The 16,734-nt window shown below is 39.7% G+C and overlaps 1 protein-coding gene across 3 annotated transcripts in view; it reads left to right on the top strand.

The window, feature by feature from the left end:
* The window catches only part of TPD52L1 (TPD52 like 1), a 57,127-nt gene that overhangs the window by 18,172 nt on the left and 22,221 nt on the right, over window positions 1-16,734 (top strand). For all 3 annotated transcript variants that reach the window (XM_065835218.2, XM_065835215.2, XM_071806581.1), the window contains 2 exons: window positions 2,074-2,189; window positions 8,338-8,486. In XM_065835218.2, coding sequence (XP_065691290.1) covers window positions 2,074-2,189; window positions 8,338-8,486 — 265 coding nt within the window. The remainder of the gene's footprint in view (window positions 1-2,073; window positions 2,190-8,337; window positions 8,487-16,734) is intronic.

Below are 16,734 nucleotides of genomic sequence, written 5' to 3'. Positions count from 1 at the left end.
TGACATGCGTGTGCTCTTTTGGAATGGATTGTAATTTCAGTTCAATCTTGAAGTTCGAACTTGACCATTGGGTCTAATTAAGTGTTACTCAGTTGTCTTTGGTGATTTTGGCCCATGTTATTATAGCTTCCATTTCTCTCTAACCATTGTCCAGGAGTTCTGGCCTCTTTACCTAGTCAATCCTATGCTGCCTCTTGAACACAAATTCATTTTAGCTCAAGCATTAGTTGCTCCAAGACCACCTCATCTCACATCTACCCCAAGACTTTCTCCTTACGAGATTTTAGCCTTAAGGCTGTTGCCCCAAGATTGTGTGTGGCATTTCCAAGAGCTGCCCTGCACTGCTGCTCCTGTATCCATCAAAAAAGAGACTGCTTTCCAAGACCATGGAGACTAAGTTTAGCCTGATTTCCATAGCAACACTATTAATCCTCAAACAAATACCAAATAACGAATGTGTTTAGGGATAGAGGGGTGTTAATAAAGGTGATTTGGGAGTATCCCTACTGAATAAATGTGTTTTTCTTTTGTTGTGACTTCAGCAATCTAGGTTTTCCTGGCAAGCTGTTTTTTGGATAATAGCTAAGGTATCAAGTACTTCAATGTGCTTTCATGGTTTTTAAAAGGTTTTGTGCATGAGGATGGTGCTCTGTTCTTGAGTACAGTGCCAGCTGGGGTTTCAGCCCCCGTGTTAGTGCTCTTTATCTTCCCACTCAGGAGAGGCTGTAATGAACAAGGCTTGTGCTCTGCCGTAAAGCTGGTGGTGTGAATCAAATCAGTTCTGTTCAGTTAAATAGGAGGAAACACAGGTATGCTGGGGGACTCTAGGTGGAAGAAATGACAGAAAGCTGGAGGGAGTTTTGCTTTCTACGTGAAAATATTAAGCACTCGATTTCATGTTATTGAGTACTCCAGACTTGCTGCTTGTAACATCTATTTCCTACTGCCAAAACTTAACGAAGTTAAGTTCTAATTTCTATGTAATATAGTATACAGGCCTCTGTGGACCTGGTAAAGAACTTGTACTCTTCTGTATTAAGCAGTATACAGATGTCAGGAGTCAGCTGAGATGGCCGATTACCTCGCTAAGAACTGAAATATAGGCAAAAGAGTCATCCCAGATTTAGCCTGGAGGACAATTTTCTGGCACAACAGGAACAGACTGAGAACTTCAAAACAAGTTTCAAAGGAGACAGAATGTTGCGGTTCCAGCCTTTAGTAGCCTCTCATTCTTCACTGTCTGCAAACAAAACAATTGAAAACATGAGATAACAGAAAACAATCATTCATCTCTTTACTGAGTGACTGGGATATAGCTTATATTTTGTTTCTTCTGTATATGTTATATCAGGCAGGCCCAGGTCTTGCAAACATTTATGTGCTTATCTTGGTTATGATACAAACTGATCTTGGCCTTGGACATGCAGAAGAAAGTAACTGGAGATCCAGTCTAGTTGTTCACCCTTCACAGGCTTAGACTGAGTGATCAAGGTACGCTGCCGTCTGACATTCAGAAAATTCAAACAGTAGATGTGGCATCTGCTTCTGCAGACCGGCTATATCTGAAGGTTCTCAGGTTACTGCCATCAGAGGGATTTTAAAGTAGATTGGGCTCGCTAATATACTTCCTATATTGCTCAGGTTACTACTGCCGCTATTCACATCAGTGATCTACGTTAACCAGCGTTCTGATTTTGAAGAAAAAGATTTCATTTTTATTTTTCTTTTCCTTTTTTTTTTCTTCTGCATTGTTAGAAGCAAGGAAATGGCATATCAGGGCCTGGTGGGGTCCAAGCTGATGGCTTTCTAGGATGAGCGGTGCTTTCACATATTAAATTGCTTCTGTGCAGACATTACCATCTGATACTTCCAATAACTCTGCAGAAGCAAAGAGGAGCAGAATCCAAATGACCTTTAGCAGGAAAAGGTTGTTTTGTTTTTCTTTTGTTGTTGTTGTTTGTTTTGTTTCTTTTTTCCTGTCAGGTGAATATTGTATCATTTTTAGATTTTAGGGGAGATCAGTATCAGAGCTGAAATAATTGGTAATGGTTGTCTTGACCTTTTTACTTTAAGGCCTGTTGGAAACCCAGTCTTTGCATGAAGCAGATGAAGATGTGGTCACTGATGTTGATTTCACCAGTATGATTTCTGAAGAAGAAAAAGAAGAGTTAAAGATTGAGCTAGCCAAGGTAATTAATTTGCATTTCTGTGAGTGTTACTGTTCCTTAAACTGAAATATATTGTAGGATGAAGTACACATCATATAAAGGGATGCTTTTCCTTTTTGGTGAAATTATTCTAGGCTGCCAGACTGTGAAGCAATTTACTTCCTTAGATAATTTTTTTAAGATAAAAAGTGTTCTACTTGATGATTGTAGAAAGTTAAATATACCTTGCAATTCTGGTCAAGACGTTTCTTTATTTCTAAACCTTCTTTTAAAAGAATGAAAGATGTTCTTGTTAGATCTGTGTTATTGTTGTTACAGTGATTGTAACACCTGATGGAAAAGATTATTTGTATGATGCTCAGAAGAAAAACTGATGCTGATAGTTACAGAAGAGACTGATGATGTTGAGACAGTAATTTCACCACATTTTTGTTTGCTTTGGCACTGTAGTGTTTGGAGAGCATTATATTTTTGTACATTTAATTGAAGAACTTCAGGAGATGCCGTGACACCATGAAGAGGTTTAAAAATAATACTTAATAACAAGGAGATGGGAGGAAAGATGCATGAATCATGTGGTCTTTGTATTACAAAGATTAAAGAGATTGTTTAGATTTGGTCTGCAGTAGGAGGGTAGATTCAGTTTAAGTTACTGCTGCTGAATAGTGCAGAAACAGAAGTGAAATTCCAAAATGGAAAATGAGAGAATGGGAAAAAGTGAGGATTTGCTTATTTTAAATATGAGGCAAATAACAGAAATCACAGCTGTATGAAGAGGAGGAGTTGTTTCTGTCTGAATTGAAATAATGAATTTTTAAGACAGTAGGTTGGAACTATCACATAGCAGAACAAAATAACAACCCATTTGAATAGTAGGAAACCCAAAATTTGGGACTTTGAGCATATACCCTCAAAGTGTAAACTGGCTAGGGAAAAATCATTCCTTTGTAATCATTCTGTAGTGCTCTGTGAAGGTTTTGCTGCACATAGAATGGGTGCATCCAGAGGACAGCTCTTTTGCAGAGATTGATCCCTGTCTTTCATACAACAGAAATGTTCAAATTAACATTAAGTTGCAATATTAAATATTCTAAGAAGTCACATTCTTAATGACTCCCATGTCATTTACCTTCAGTGCTGATTAGGATTTTCTAGTGAAACAAAAATCAAAAGTTTGCTTTTTCACTTTTTTTTTCTCAAGCCTTGTGTTTCTGAGTTGCTAGTTAATCTTTATTTCTTTGCTGATCCTGTCACATCTGTAAATAAGAAGGAAGCTGAAACTTTACATGTTCAGTTCATCACACAGCGGTAAGAGTTGGGATGTTCATGATTGGCTTTCTGTTAGGACCAGAGGCAATAGGCACAAACTGAAACACAGGACAATTCCTCTGAACATCAGGAAACACATTTTCACTGTGAGAGTGACCAAGCACTGGCACAGGCTGCCCAGAGAGATTTTGGAGTCTCCATCCTTGGGGGTACTCAGAAGCCATCAGGGCACAGTCCTGGGCAACTGGTTGTGCCTGACCCTGCTTGGACAGGGAGGTTGGACCCGATGACCTCCAGAGGTCTCTTCCAACCTCAGCCATTCTGTGATTCTCTTCTCTTTCCTGGTGAAAGGGACTTAAAAGGCAGATGGAAACAAGGAAGAAGAAAAGAACTTCCTGCAACCATCTGAGAATGATATGCCTCTCTCAAGATAATTAATCTCAAGAGTTTCTGGGCATCCTTCCTGCTTGCTGATTTCTGTGGGAGCAGAGAGTTCTCCTTGGCTGATGGTAGAAATGCTTTAATTCATGTACCAACACATGAGTGAGAGACTGCCTTTCAAATACTGTGATCTCAGCCAACCTAGAAATTATTTTCTGAATTGCTTGTAGCAGTTTACTGGCATACAGCTTATGCTTAAAAACAAAATAAACCTGATAATTATCCTAAGAAAGGTTTGGAAAACTTGAATTTAGAGTGAATAAAGTCTAAACTTAAATGAGGCTTATGATTTTCAGAAAACACTGTAAAAAAAAAAAAAAAGAAGTGCAAGACCTTGGCTCCATCAGAAAGAAACCTCTGGGGGAATTGGCTAATGTTTCCTTTTGAAAAGCCATTAGTCTTCACTTTCAAGCCCCCTCTCCTCCTCCAGTGGTGGTTTTGTTTTCTTCCATGTCCTTATGTGTTGAGTAATACCTGCTTGAGCCTGTGGGATCAAGCACCTTTCTTATTGTTCTGAAAGGTTCAAATCTTCCTGAGTGCTGGAATCACTTAATAGTTGATATAATGGGGAGCCGTTGTGAGCACCTGTTGTGTATGTATTTAAACAGAAAAAATATGTTCCATCTCTGCGTTGTGTATCTACTGTATATATTCTTTGCCTTCTTCCTCTTCTTCCTTCCCTCCCTGACATTAGGAGGGGGACTAGCACTGCTGTTTTTCTGACAGGTTTCTTGTGTGCTGTGTTCTTATTCCTCTGCCAGTACTCTCTTTGTGCTGGTAGCTTTTCCGAGTGTGGACTAACTCTGTTCTTGTAGCCTGGCTAACAGAGCAGGGCTCTAATAGAGCCTTGGAATTTCTACAATGCAAGTAAAATGGGTAGCTCTTACAGAAACTTCTGATGGTCATTTGAATTAACAGAGGTGTCTGACACTTAGGAATAATTGCAGAAAACTTTAGGTAAGGCCAGAAGCTTGTTAGCAGAACAGATTTTTTTTTTTTGATTTTTTTTTTTTCCTCCTCTCATCCCTTCCTCCCTCAGTGTGAGGGGCATGGTACAGTGACTCCTGAGTCATCACGGGGGCTGAGGTTTTGAGCTATTTAGCTCACTGCTGTCAGTTGTCCTTCCATTATGCTCATCAAAGCAGTCATTTACTCCTTGCTGTCTCCCCCCCCCCATACTTTCACAGAATCAGCTATCTGGTTTGATCTACAGGCTTTCTAACTGATGTTTGTTCCCAGCTTGAGTTGCTTCCATGGATCGCTGCCTTCCTCGCTTCTCCATCTCCAGCCACTTGTTCCTGCCCTGTAAACTGTGCCCACTTGAGCACCCCTCTGCACTGGATCTGAGAACTGATCTGGCTTAAAAATATCCCTTGTTTTTTTCTGTGATACCTTTTACCTGGTTCAGCAAACAGTCAGGCCAGGGCACTACATGTTTGGGTGGTGTAGTGGTAGGGAAAAAGGATGCTTAATCCAACTTAGAACACCACATTTGACTGCGCTGGCTTCTGTTTTCTCTGGGGCCCCTTAATATTTTAATCACTTACTGCCTTGATCCCTAAACCAAGCATAATAAATACTCAATTCACTATTCAGTTTACCATTCAACCCATTCATCAGTATTATTCCAAACAATAGCTGAATCTTTCCAACTCCACATTATTACTGTGTATATCTCAGAATATAGATAATACCAACTGACAATTTTTTATTAACAGTAGTTTATCCAGAATGCTCCATTTTGTTGAAGAAGTACTTTCTGGTTTGTTTTTATGCACTGTTTTGTGAGTGTCTACTGGAAAAAGTGGGAAAGGTTATATGTGAGAGAATTACTAAGGTGATTTTTTTTCAGGCAGGCCACTGTCTTAAAAGCATGCTCAACCTCTGAAAACATACAATTTACCCTAAAATAATCAAAACAGTCTGTAGTTGTGTATTTTTTCCTGGGGTCTCACCTTTTTGTGATTTACATGTTACTTATGTAGGCTCATCATGGGAATTACAGTGTCTAAGGTGGTCAGCTTTTCTCCTTGCTTTTGCACGTCCCACACAATAATAGAGGAAAGAAACTCTGATTCCGAAGCACACAAAAAAGGGAGAAAGGAACTTTGTATGATGCATCTCTGTTCTCCAGACTCCATCTCACTTAGAAGGAAAGTGTGACAACTAGAAGCTTGTATTCCAGTTGACTTAAGACCAGTTCCATAATGGAGTCTGCATTTATAACAATGGACTTTTCAAAAATGGCTCAGCAGGTGATGCCTGATTTCCACAGGAGTTAGGTATGTAACCTACTTAAATGCTTTTCAGGATCCCGCTGTAAGTCTCTAATCCTTTCTGCCTACTTCAGTCTTCAATCACTGATGTGTGAGCACTTGAGGGAGGTTTTGTATCTTCCATTATTTTAAAATGATGGAACTCAAGGAGGATTTTGTCAAATAAAAGCCAGACTCTGGTTGCTAAAGAAAATTTGTAACTTCTAATACAGTAAGAAATGTTGTTCATGCTTAAGCCATTGAGCACATGGTTAATTCTTGCTTAGGGCTTTACAGCTTTAGGTGTCTGTTCAACAGAACAGATGGAAAGTAATTTTAATAGAATCCCTCAAATGTTTACATATCCAGGTACCTAAAGATCGTGCTAGTCTGGCCCATATGGAAAGCATTAATGTTTAAGTACATGTAAGCATATTGGTATTGGTTTAAGTTAAGTTCTTTAGCAGCGTTACTCAGGCAGACTTGTGCACTAGGGGCTTTGCTGTGGGTGGGAAACAACTAAAGAAAGCTCTGAACTGCCACTCAAGTAATGCTGACATTTGTGATTTCTTCTTTCTGTAAGCATTTAACCAGTTATGCTCTCAGAAGAGAAGCTCCTGCTGCCTCTTGACAGCATTTCCTTTGCAGGTTAGGAATATAATGGAGCATAAAGGATATGGGAAGGAATAATAATAATAATTGTTGCGTATTCTACCAGTGAAGTGTTGGCATCACAGCCATTGGTGAATACTGGTGTTTGCTTCACTCAGATTTGGTGGTTTTTTTTTTAACTTTGAGTTCATAGTCTAGCTGCTTAATTCCTGATCTGATTGAAAAATTAAGATAGCGTGTAGTGACGAAAGAGAAACTGATAGCCGAGGGATTAAAGGGTGAGACTTTACCAAGAACAAGGAGCTTTCAGCCAGTTTTACATGGAAGCAGAATGTGTGTGTAAAATAAAAATAATACTGGTATTGACGTGCTAAATATAGCTCTGGAGATCAGTAACTGATTCAGCTGGTGCTGCCTTGTTCCCTGCAGCCCATGGAGTTAAATCATAAGGAGACTGTGCTTCCAGGGAACTTAACATACGGATGTCAGATACACTGCCATATGTTACCCTGTTAGCATATGGAGGAAGGTACACAGTTGGTAAGGGAACTTCTGAACCTGAAGTGAAAGGCAGCTGCTCTGGTGTCACTTGCCCTCTTTAGCTTCTGTGCCTCTGAGCACTGCTGGTGTACTTGGCTTGGGAGGTTCTAGGGGAGGAACACAAACCCCTGATCCCAGAGGCTGCCAGGGAAACAGAGGATGCTCAGCCAGGGGCAGGCTGATCCAGCAGTCCCTCCTCTCAGTCAGAGCTTCTGGTCCTTGCCTTGCTAAAACTGCTGGCTTGGTTTGAGCGTTTGAAATCATGTCCACTGCAAGGAGAATTGTATCCCTCTGTTTGGGCTGAACCGTGTCTTTACAACTTTTCACAGTTGAGTTAATGACTAGAAGCTCTGAAAAGACTAATCTGCTGTGTCTCTTGAATGACTCTATGCTTCGGGTAGGACCTGTTCTTTCATGTTAACAGTCCATCTGCTATATATTTTTATTTTGCTGTTTTGAAATATGTATGGCCTAAAATGTATAGATAAAACTCATGTCACAAGAACAGAACTTTTTATGATACTCTCAAGTCATATGTTATAATGTGATTTTTTTTTAACTTTCTCCTAAGAATTTGCATCTATTTTTTTTTTCCTGACTGCAAGACTAGAAAGCTGCAAATATGAAGTTAAAACCCTGTGCATTCAAAGACAGATATCTGCCTGAATTATCCAGTCGTCTTTTGTTCTGCCCATTCCCATTTTATGAGTGAATGGAAAGCTAATACTTGAGTCCCCTAATGCCCTAAGGCAGATCTTGCTCAAGTTGCTCAATAGTCATTTCCTTACTGGAGAATTCTCTCCCTTATCAGGTGCGTGTGTATGATGGTGCACATAGGTGGCACAGTTTGATACATTCAATTAATATAATGTCAGCTCTGTTCTAGATGTGTCTTTGTGATTTGTCCAAGCACTTGAATCCCTCTAGTCACCTAGGAAAAATGCAGGTTTCTGTGAATGTCATTTAAATCTCTTGACATAGTATGTTTTTTGTTGTTCTGTGGGAACAGGCTAACTCCTTTCTCTGTTCTCCTCCCTCTTTGTGTCTCTCAGCTAGAGGATGAAATTTCAACTTTGCGGCAAGTGCTAGCAGCCAAAGAAAAGCACCTGGTTGAAATTAAACAAAAGCTTGGCGTGAGTCTGATGAATGAACTGAAGCAGAACTTCAGCAAAAGCTGGCATGACATGCAGACAACTTCTGCGTAAGTACAGACCTTGCACATATTCATTCTTGTATGTTGTACAGCATGTTGGGGGTGTTGTCTTGATGAGCCCTGGTATGAAATTTAGCAATTGTAATACCTGCCAAGTGGAGTAGATGGCAGGGACAAACACATCAAGCTTCTCAGAGCAAGGAGACCTGAAAACAGCCCCTTCCACAGCAGCAACATTCTTTGCTACTGTGTCGCACTTTACACTTGCAAAATCACAGCAACTAAATCTGCAGGGGCACTGAGGTGATTATCTTCCTGTCCCGTGACACATTCCTGCAGATTCTTTAGTGAGGAGACCAAGGACATCGTTAATCTCACTGTATTGTATTTTTCAACTTCCAAGAGAGGTGATGTAAAATAATAATAATTAAAATTATGAAAACATTAACAACTGTTTAAAAAAAATGTACCATCATCTGAATTATAAAGAATACTGGCAGCATCAGTTGATGTGGGACTCTGATTAATTCCTGCTTTTGGTTGTCCAAAAGAAACAAACAAACAGAAAATGTTGTTGGAATAACTGTACCATCTTTGAGGTTATCGTAAGTTCTACATCTGTTGAGTTTTTTGTTATTTTCCAGCAGTGGGTCCTTAGGCAAGTCCCTGGCATCTCTGACAGCCTTGGTTTACTACTGTGCAGAGTAGGTATAAATAGTTCACAAGGGTTCAGTGAAACTTGCCTTCTGTAATGTATAAGCAGCTTTGAGTTCCCAGAGTGAAAGGTGATGCATAAATGTGAAGAAATGTTACCCCACTGCTGTTGTTCAAATGCTTTTGATTTTTTTTTGACCCAGAGCAATTATACTGTGGAACTCTGTAGTCTTAAGCCAGTTGTTGACTTCCAGGAGGGTGCCTTTGAAAATGCACCAGTTCTTGGATGAGGAAGCAGAGGAGGGAGGTTATTTGGACTGCAACTTGATGCCAAGAACTACTGGTGCGAGCCTTTTGTCTCCTATAAGGAAGCAGTTAAAACTATACATGTGGACATAGTGATAAGACCTATCCTGAATCTGCCACAGAAAACTGTTCAAACCCAGGATTGGCAGTGTTACTTGTAAGCTTCAAGCTCTTTTTGCTCAGCTAGGTCCTGTTTCTCATGACACATTATCAACAAGGGCACTGGTGCTGGCTCAGTGAGGGTGTCTGGCATATGCTAGGAGAGGATGGTCTGGAGACACTGAGCTTTAGAAGAGAGGAGGGGCACAAGATGCCTGAACTAGTTACTGGGACACACCAGCAAAGTTACAAGAAAAAGAAGCTTTCATTTTTACTTGAAAATTGGTAGCAAATTCCAAGACAGCTTTTAATTTTCCCTTCACAATATTGACATATTCCACAAGGACAGAGACTTAGGAGACTTTATCAGCATGGTAGCTTCTACTTCTTATTTAAGATGAGTTTCAAAACCAGCAAGCCATTAGGTTATGCGTGTCCACAAGTAGTTATATGGAACTGAACAGCAGGAGTCTATTTGTGCCCTTGAAAATCCCGATGTCTGTGGTCCAACTGCTGTGTAATTGTGGCTGACACTCATGCCACTATGCTGATGCCAGACCAAATCATGGTAATCTGGCATTTTCAAAATGGATGAGTTTAATATTAGAGGTGATTCATAGTTCTGTACCAAAATAGCAATGGGGATAGCATTACTCACCAAGATTCTCTGATTTAGTAAGGATGAAAAGCCTGTTTTAAAAAATAAAAGCTCAAAATATTTACATACCTGTACCTTAGGCTTCTAAATCCACAATTAGTCATTTTAAGTTTTAAAAAAGACCTGGTTTTAAGGAGACAAGTTTTTCTTTCACTCAGTCTCACTGGGTTTTGTAGCTGCTACACTTTTCTGGAAGTTAAAACTACTTTTTTTTAATGGGGAACTTTTCAAAGCCACAGAGGGCAATTAAGCACCAGATTTTGGTCCTCTTATTGTTAATAATCTTTGGAACTCTCCATTTAGGGATGCATTCTTAAAGCAGCCTGAGAGGCAGAGTGGTGGACTTCTCTCAGAAACAGTTCTGCAAAGTATGTCTGATCAACTAGTTAAGACTCATGACCTAACTCACAAGACAGATGCCACCTCCAATTACTAAATGTAGACTCAAGGTTCTGACTATTTTTAAGCATCTTCATTTTAAATTGTTGGGCTTGAGTAGCTTAGGAGTTAGCCTGAGCATGCTTGACATATATTTGTCAGAAATTGCCATTAAAGGTTTTCTATGATTGAAAAGAAAAGTTGTAGTTTTAATAGTGAGGAAACTTAGAGCTGGAGGTCGATGGGCTGATGTCCTCCATAGATTGAAGATTATGTCAGGCTCAACATACAGTTCTGTACAGAGTCTGTTTCCTTGTCACTAATTCATGCTTTAAGGTATGCAAAAATAATTCCAACTACCTCTAGTAAGACATTTACAACGATAATGTGTAACTTTTTTTTATATCAGATCAGCTTTTTTTTCAATCAGCTTTATTTTTCTCAAAAGAAAACCTGTAATGTTATTTGCATTTTTCAGCCTGGCATGAAATGCACCTGGAAGTCATTCACTTATTATGATGACCAGAATAATAAGGCATTTTTTCAAGTTCCTTGTTCATTTCCTCTTCTGTTCTTCAGTGCACTGATTTTTAGTATAATCTATGTGTTAGGGAAGGCAGGGTGTTCTACTCTAGAGGATATCAGTAATTAGAGAGAAAATTATTGCCTCAAGTTTAATTTGCTTTCATGGTGGTAAGGAATTCAATTGGAATGACTTCCTACACACACCTTTTTAAAGATCAGGTTTGCAGTGAATAGAGGTGGGTGGATATTCAGTTAGCTCTTAACAGTGCAGGTATTTTATTTATATTTTAAACATAGATAATTCATTCTTATTTAGATGCTAGAAGCAGAGTAATGTTGGTGGATTTTGAGGTTATTTATTTTAGCTTAAGGAATCATTAAAAATGTCTTTATAGGGATATTAACAAAGACCATAATTGAGCTTGTCTAATTCACATTTTGCTACAAAGAAAAGGCTTTATGTAAACTGAATGCAGGATGTTTGTTTAGTTAAAGCTGTCTGATTGGTGGTGTTTCAGTAAAGCTTCCGTAGCTCTCTCTAGCCTCCTGTACTTCAGATTTTCACTGCATTGTGCATTAAGGTAAGATGATGGCTTCTCTAAAGATTGACCTAGTTTTGTACAGAATTCTGGAATACTTGAGGTTGGCAGGAATGTCAGGAGACTGTCTAGTCCAGCTCTCCCTCTCAGAGCAGGCTCAGCTAGAGCAGGGTGCTCAGGACTGTGTGCAGTCAGGTTCTGAATATCTCCAAGGATGGAGACTCTATAGCCTCTCTGGGCAACCTGTTCCAATGTTCAGTTACCCTAACTGTTGATTTTTTTTTTTTTCTTTTGTTTAAATATTATTCCATTCAGTTTGCCTCTTGCACTTAGACTAAATACCACTGAGGAGCATCTGCCTCTGTGTTCTCCACTCCCTTCCATCAGGTTATTTGTACACGTTGATGACATCCCCCCTTAAGCCTTCTCCTGGCTGACCAGTCCCACCTTTCTCAGCCTTTCCTCATAGGAGAGATGCTCCAATCCCTTAGTCATCTTTATGGCCCTTTGCTGGACTTGCTCCAGTATGTCCATGTCTGCCTTGTACTGAAGAGAGCAGAACAGGACCCGGCGCTCCAGGTGTGGCTTTGACCTGGGCTGAGTAGAGGAGAGAGATCACCTCCCTCAACAGGTACTCACTCTTCCCACTGCAGCCCAGGATGCTGTTGGCCACCTTTGCTGTGAGGGCACATGGCTGACTCATGTTCAACTTACTGTCTACCAGGACTCCAGGTCTTTTTCTGCATGGCTGCTTTCCAGCTGGTTGGTCCTCAGCCTCTGCTGGTGCATGGGGTAATTAATTCCAAGGTGCAGGACTCTGCATTTCCCTTTTCTGAACTTGGGACTCCTGTTGCTACATTTTTCCAAACAGTCAAAGTCCTAAGTAATACTGTTCTTCAATGCAGTTACAGAATTGCATTGCATTATATATGGAAGAGGTTGCAAGGATTACTCTATCCTCCTCACCCATCCCTCACATGGAGCACTGAGAAAATAGATCCACAGGATACCTTGGCCTTTGCTAAGCATACATTTGTAACCACACTCAGTTTTGTCTGTTCTTCAGCTTTTAAGTTGGTGCTCCTCTGTGCTTCTCTGGGAAAAATCCAGTAGGGCATCAAAGTATTGCCCTCTTGGGAGACATTTTGGTACTACTGAGTTTCCAAGGAGCAGCTGTATCTGTAAAATTACCCATTAACCTCATTCCAGCCTCGTAGTTCCCTTCATTCTTTCTTGAAATGTTAGCAACTGTTGGAAGGCATAAGCTTCCTCTGTTCTAAATGGATAATTTTTCAACCCACAGATGGTATAGTACTCTAACTACAGAGATCGCTTCTAGGGAGATGAAAATGGTTGATTTTGCTACTAACCCACCCAAAAAGCAGTACTCCAGACATTCAGACCACTTGTAAACAGCAGTTCTGCCATGGCAAATAATTTATTAGAATAGCTAAAAACTTGAAGAATACTCGTTCTCTCCTTGAAGGCTGTAGTAGTAAAATGAAGTTAAATGTTTCAAAGTCTGTAGACGTAGTGATTCCAACCAGGGGATTGAGAAACCTTTGATGTGATAAAAAGTGGACCCATGCAAGAATGGCATCTGGGATAGAAATCTCACAAAACTGTGTTTTCAAAATGACTTTTCAGCTTTTGCCATCACAGACAAAAAAATTTCATGTGTTGTAGAAATGAAAGATCTCATTAGTGGCCAGAATCAAGAGAACTGTAAGTCCTAGCTCAGAACAGCATGTCTCCTGGACAGTGCCTGGGGCTTTCTCAAGTGGTGGCTCTCTTTGAAAACTTCCTAAAAAGGTTTCAAATATTGCTCTGCTCTCACATGTGATACTTACCTGTGATTTGGGACAAGAGCATTCAACTTCGACTTGGCCTTTCCCTCCAGAGACAGACTAAGGCTCTCTTCATTAACTACTGGTTGAAAACCATGTAAGCAAACTTACTTCTGCTGATAGGGAACCTGAGGACAATTCCAAGGGTTTCCACAAATAGTGGGAACTTAATGTTTTGTAATTCAGTTTTCTGTCAGGTGATGAGAAAATAGAAAGTAATAATCACGCTGCATGTGTTTTGGACTTACAGCCTATGCTACCTGCAGTCTTCATTAGTATAACTTTAAATATATAGTACTGTGTTCCAGAGGTTAAGAATTTCCTTGAGAAGTCAGATATAATTTGTGGACAACTATAGTCCTACTGTGACTTTCAGGAATTCAGTATACCGTGTTCCCACATACATACCTGTTATGAGTGGTAGTAAAAGTAATGTGGGTGTTTTTTTCTGTTAATTGCAATGTGTAATCACATTTTGACATTTTCTTCTCTAAATTTGCAAGTAAATGTAGCAATTGCGTAAGTGAAGAAATAGACAGGTTGGCTTTAGCAAGCACATTCCCTGCCTGTGAGCCTGTGCTATGTGGAAATACAGGGAGCTTCTTACTTCCACTGACTTGGTGTCCACCAGGCAATGTTCATGCCTTCTTCAAAGACAATATTTTGTCAATCTTCCACATGTATCTCTGGCCTTGAACTTGGAAGGATGGCATAATGGAAAATAAAGTTGCAGGAAGAACTTTGAGAAGTTAACTTAGTCTATTCTCATTACCGCTTTTCTAGAAGACGTGTGTCCATTTGTTTACACCAGAATTTTCAGCTAATGGAAAATTCACAGCAACGTCAGGTGATCTGTTCCAGATCACTGAATATAGTATTACATTTTCTCAGGGAGGAACCTGCTGTAATTATGGTGGTGCACCAGAAAATATATACAAGTACATTACAGTTATCTGTATGTATGTATATCCAAGTGTAAGAAGTGGAGGCCTGAGTGTAAATGTGTATCTCTGAAATGACCAGGATTAAAAATATCCAGGAAAGGTGACAGGAGAAAGGGAAGGTAACAAAAAGGAAAGGGAGAAATGGAAGGAAAAGGAAAAACCTAAATTAAGCAAAGAGGAAGAGAAAGAAGGAAAAGGAAAGGAAATGGGGGGTTGAAAGGAAAAGAAAGGGAAGGGAAAAGGAAAGAAGGAACAGGAAAGAAAAGGAGGAAGAGGAGAAAAAAGGGGAAGAGAAGAAAAGGGAGGCTGGGATATTTTTAATCTGCATAATTTTGTTGATCTAGTTTACAGTGGAGAACCCACAGACACTGTTATTGGCATTGTTTAAGGTGCGATGAACTATGAAGTTTTGGCCTGGAATGTCTTAAACTCATCCGTGCTTAAGCAAACATATTGTGGCTTTTTCTGCCTGGAGATTAACTGTGCAACTGCTTGTTCTGCCCTTATGCTATGCTGCATTGTACAAATAGTGCCCTTCACATCCCCAGTTTTCTGACGGTTTTGAGGATTCCGGTGCAAGACAGCACAGAATATTTGTCACTTTTGTCTGTCACCTTTCCTGACTCATGACTCTCTGCAGCTCACTGAACAGTCGACTTCGTGTGCCGCGCACAGATTTCTGGCTGCAGGCAGGTCCCCTGCGACCTGCAGAGGTTCGGTTCCCTCAGCTCTGCCTTTCCTCTCTCTGTGGGAGAGGAACTGCCTGGGGCACACTTCCTTTGACACATTTAGGCATATGTACCAAGCCAAGTGCCAGCACAGTCTCAATTAGTTTTTAGCATACCTGGCAAGGGAAAAATATCTAAAAAAGTACATCTGTCATTTATTTTTGAAGTTGGAATGAATTCCAGATAAGTGCTTAAAAAACCACCACCAATAACCCAACAAAACAAACAAAAAACACACAAAACCCCACCTTAGAGTACATTTGTGGGAAAAATGGCAGTATGAATGTTCTTGGAAGATATTTTATGTCTGTGTTATCTGCCATTCATATGTGCATTTATTTCAATTGAGAATTAGCAGAATTTAGCTGATGCTGGGCCCTGCTTTTCACAGAAACTTGACAGAAAAATGGTTTTCTAGATGAGGGTTTCTCAGAGATCCAGATGCTTTACATTGATCCCAGAAATTCTGTTCTTAAGCTGACTTAATGGTTTGAAAACTTAAAAAAAAGCAAACTCCACAGGGCATGGCTTGTGCTACCAGGCTCTGGTCTGCTGTATGGTTTTGTTGTTAATTGTTTGTATTTTGTTGCATCTAATGTAAGCTTTATCACAGAAGAGGGTTTCTCAAATGGATTAATTTTGCCAGCAAGCATTGATGGAGAGGCACAATGCTGAATGAAGATGTACTAATTAGCAATGTACTACTTTTACGGAAGCCAAATTTAAATTCTTTATAATTTCCTCTAGTAGGTCAAATGTGCAGCTTGCTGTGTAAAATATGAATATTATATTTGTAGCCTCCTTCTGTCAACAGTCCATGTACTGCATCTATGAAGGAAGGTTAGATTTAAATCTGCCCTGCGAAGGGCAGTTCTGTACTGAGTTGAGATCAAATAGCATGCAGTGTGATTATCCATCCTGTCTGACCCTGCAGATGATGGTGGTCATTTAAACACCTCATTCTCTGACCTCTCTGTATGTCTGCTGCCTGGCTATACTCCGTATGAAGCACTATTTGCTTTGCACATTGTATTTTATGAAACAGTATCTTCTTTAGTTTGCTTTCACTGGCTGTAAAAAGCAGCTAGTGAGTCCTGGTTGTCATATGATAGTACAACCTAAATGCAGTATATGAAACTTCAGGTGAAAAAGCAGTCAAAATATGCTCCAAATCTACTTTGCCTAATTAGTATGTTACAGTACTGGAGATGTTGAGTTATCCTTAAAGCTTCTTTTAAATGTATTTGCCATATTATCAGAATGTAACTACAATATTAGCATATTTCATTATAACCTCTAATAACCCGTTCTATAAACAATTGCTTCTGTTAAAGAAATACCCTATTAAAAAATATAATTGGAAGATGATGGATGCAATTCCAGTTAATGCCATAAAAAGTTAACGTTAAAAATGGCACAGGTGAGTTCTATTTACAAGTACAATTGTGACAACAATTCACATACCCTTTGTTTTCTCTTTCTTGTCTGTGAAATAAGTTATAAATATTTACTGTTAAGTGCTAAGTGAAAAGCGTGGGATATGTTAGCCACTACCAGCAATTCTTCTGTGCTAGGGGGTATGTTTAGATGCCACAAAAGCAGAGAAGGCATTCCTACT

The sequence above is a fragment of the Patagioenas fasciata genome, chromosome 3 (genome assembly GCF_037038585.1).
Source record: "Patagioenas fasciata isolate bPatFas1 chromosome 3, bPatFas1.hap1, whole genome shotgun sequence".
Classification (NCBI taxonomy): domain Eukaryota; kingdom Metazoa; phylum Chordata; class Aves; order Columbiformes; family Columbidae; genus Patagioenas; species Patagioenas fasciata.
This window is presented reverse-complemented; position numbering and strand designations above follow the sequence as displayed.